This window comes from Myotis brandtii, unplaced genomic scaffold, assembly GCF_000412655.1.
Source record: "Myotis brandtii unplaced genomic scaffold, ASM41265v1 scaffold504, whole genome shotgun sequence".
NCBI lineage: Eukaryota > Metazoa > Chordata > Mammalia > Chiroptera > Vespertilionidae > Myotis > Myotis brandtii.
The window spans coordinates 3898235-3900042 of record NW_005369217.1 but is presented as its reverse complement, the minus strand read 5'-3'; the positions used below and the strand labels follow the sequence as shown (position 1 = coordinate 3900042).

Here is a 1808-nt window from a genome sequence, read left to right as displayed (position 1 = left end):
TTTCACAGGGGTCGCCTAAGACCATCCTGCATATCAGATATTTACATTACGATCCATAACAGTAGCAACATTACAGTTATGAAGTAGCAACGAAAATAATTTTATGGTTGGGTGACAACATGAGGAACTGTATTAAAGGGCCAGAAGGTTGAGAACCACTGCCCTAGAAGACCAGACTCTCTTCAGAGGTCTGGATCCCACTGGGGATACTTCTCCCAGGTTTCTATATTTTAATAATTTCAACCTTTGTTTTGTCTTAGGAGTGATAGCTGCTTTCTATAGTTACTAACTCCAAAACACCATAACGTTCTTTTCTCCCATTCTGTCACCTACGTAACAACTTTATATATGTGACAGTTCCCACATGTTCGCAGAATTGCCAGAACAAGAATTAGCCCAGTACTACTCCTCCTCTTGACCTCCACTCATAAAAGGATACAAGGACAGCTAGGAGTAGAAGGGCAGTTATTCCATTAAAAGAAATGCCAACCCTAGATGGTGCCCATGCAAACATCTCAGGTCCCAGATGTCTGGGAGCCCTTCCAGTTGACAGGGGCAGAAGCCACAATGCCCAGATGCAATAACTTGAAAATAATCAAATTCAGGATTCAAAAGGTTGTTTACTGGTATGAATATGTGAATTTCAAAGAAGTCAAGACCAACCCTATACTAAGATCCATCCTTCCTCATCTTTCAAAGCAGCATACCTCCCTAGATGCTCTTCAGAGAATCTGATAATATGGTCAAAGTAAGCCACACCCAAGGTGTGAATGGCCCAAACAAAATTTCATTATCTAGGAAGATTTTTGAGACTTCCAACCACCACACAACCAACTTTTCCACAACCACACTTCTGCCGTACCCAGGGTAAAAGATTGAGGGCCCAGCAATTGTACACACAGCTTAGCTAATCCTTTGAAGGTAACACCTTCAAATATTTGAGTCATATGAAACTAAAGAAAAAGGTAAGCTACAAAAATCAGGATTAAAAAGGGAATAAACTCTGGGATCTTCCTGTCAGAGGATATATTCTTTCTTGATCTTTCTCACTTATAAAGCATTTTCAATTGAGACATGATAACTGTATAACTTTCTTTTTTAAAATATATTTTTATTGATTTCAGAGAGGAAGGGAGAGAGAGAGAGATAGAAGTATCAGTGATGAGAAAAAATAATTTATCGGCTGCCTCCTGCACACCCCACTCTGGGGATTGAGCCCGCAACCCTGGGCATATGCCCTGAACTGGGAATCAAACCACAACCACCTGGTTCATAGGTCAACACTCAACCAATGAGCCACGCCAACCAAGCCATATGACTCTTTTTTTTTTAATTCTTACCTGATGATATGTTTCCATTAATCTGAGAGGGAGAGAAACATCAATGTGAGAAACATCGATCAATTGCATCCCGAGGATGGAACCCACAACCTAGGTATGTACCCTGACCCGAAATCAAACCCGCAACCTTTTGGTGTATGGGATGACGCTCCAACCAAACCACCTGGCCAGGGTGGTAAGACTCTTATCTGAGCAAAATGAGCAACATTTCTGTTGTTCACAATCAATAACATTTTTTCAAGACACTTCCATTTTTCACAATCACATTTTTTCAGGGCACTTCTTTTACTTTCCAACAGAAGTATGACTAACTCTATGATATAATAAAAGAGATTAAGCAGCATGATAATGTAAAACAGCTACAAATTTATAATTATAAAGTGAATCTCTGGACTTAGAATGCAACATTTGTTTGGGGCTTTTAAAAAATATACAATCTTGGACCTGGCTGGTATGGCTCAGTTGGTT

At 39.8% G+C, this 1808-nt stretch overlaps 1 protein-coding gene across 1 annotated transcript in view; it reads right to left on the bottom strand.

Annotated features, from left to right (window-relative positions):
• UBE2N (ubiquitin-conjugating enzyme E2N) overlaps positions 1-1373 on the bottom strand; it is a 21795-nt gene extending 20422 nt beyond the window's left edge. Inside the window, exon 1 of the mRNA XM_005877029.2 lies at positions 1341-1373. Coding sequence (XP_005877091.1) covers positions 1341-1358 — 18 coding nt within the window. The 5' untranslated portion in view covers positions 1359-1373. The remainder of the gene's footprint in view (positions 1-1340) is intronic.
• Positions 1374-1808: the final 435 nt, after the last annotated feature.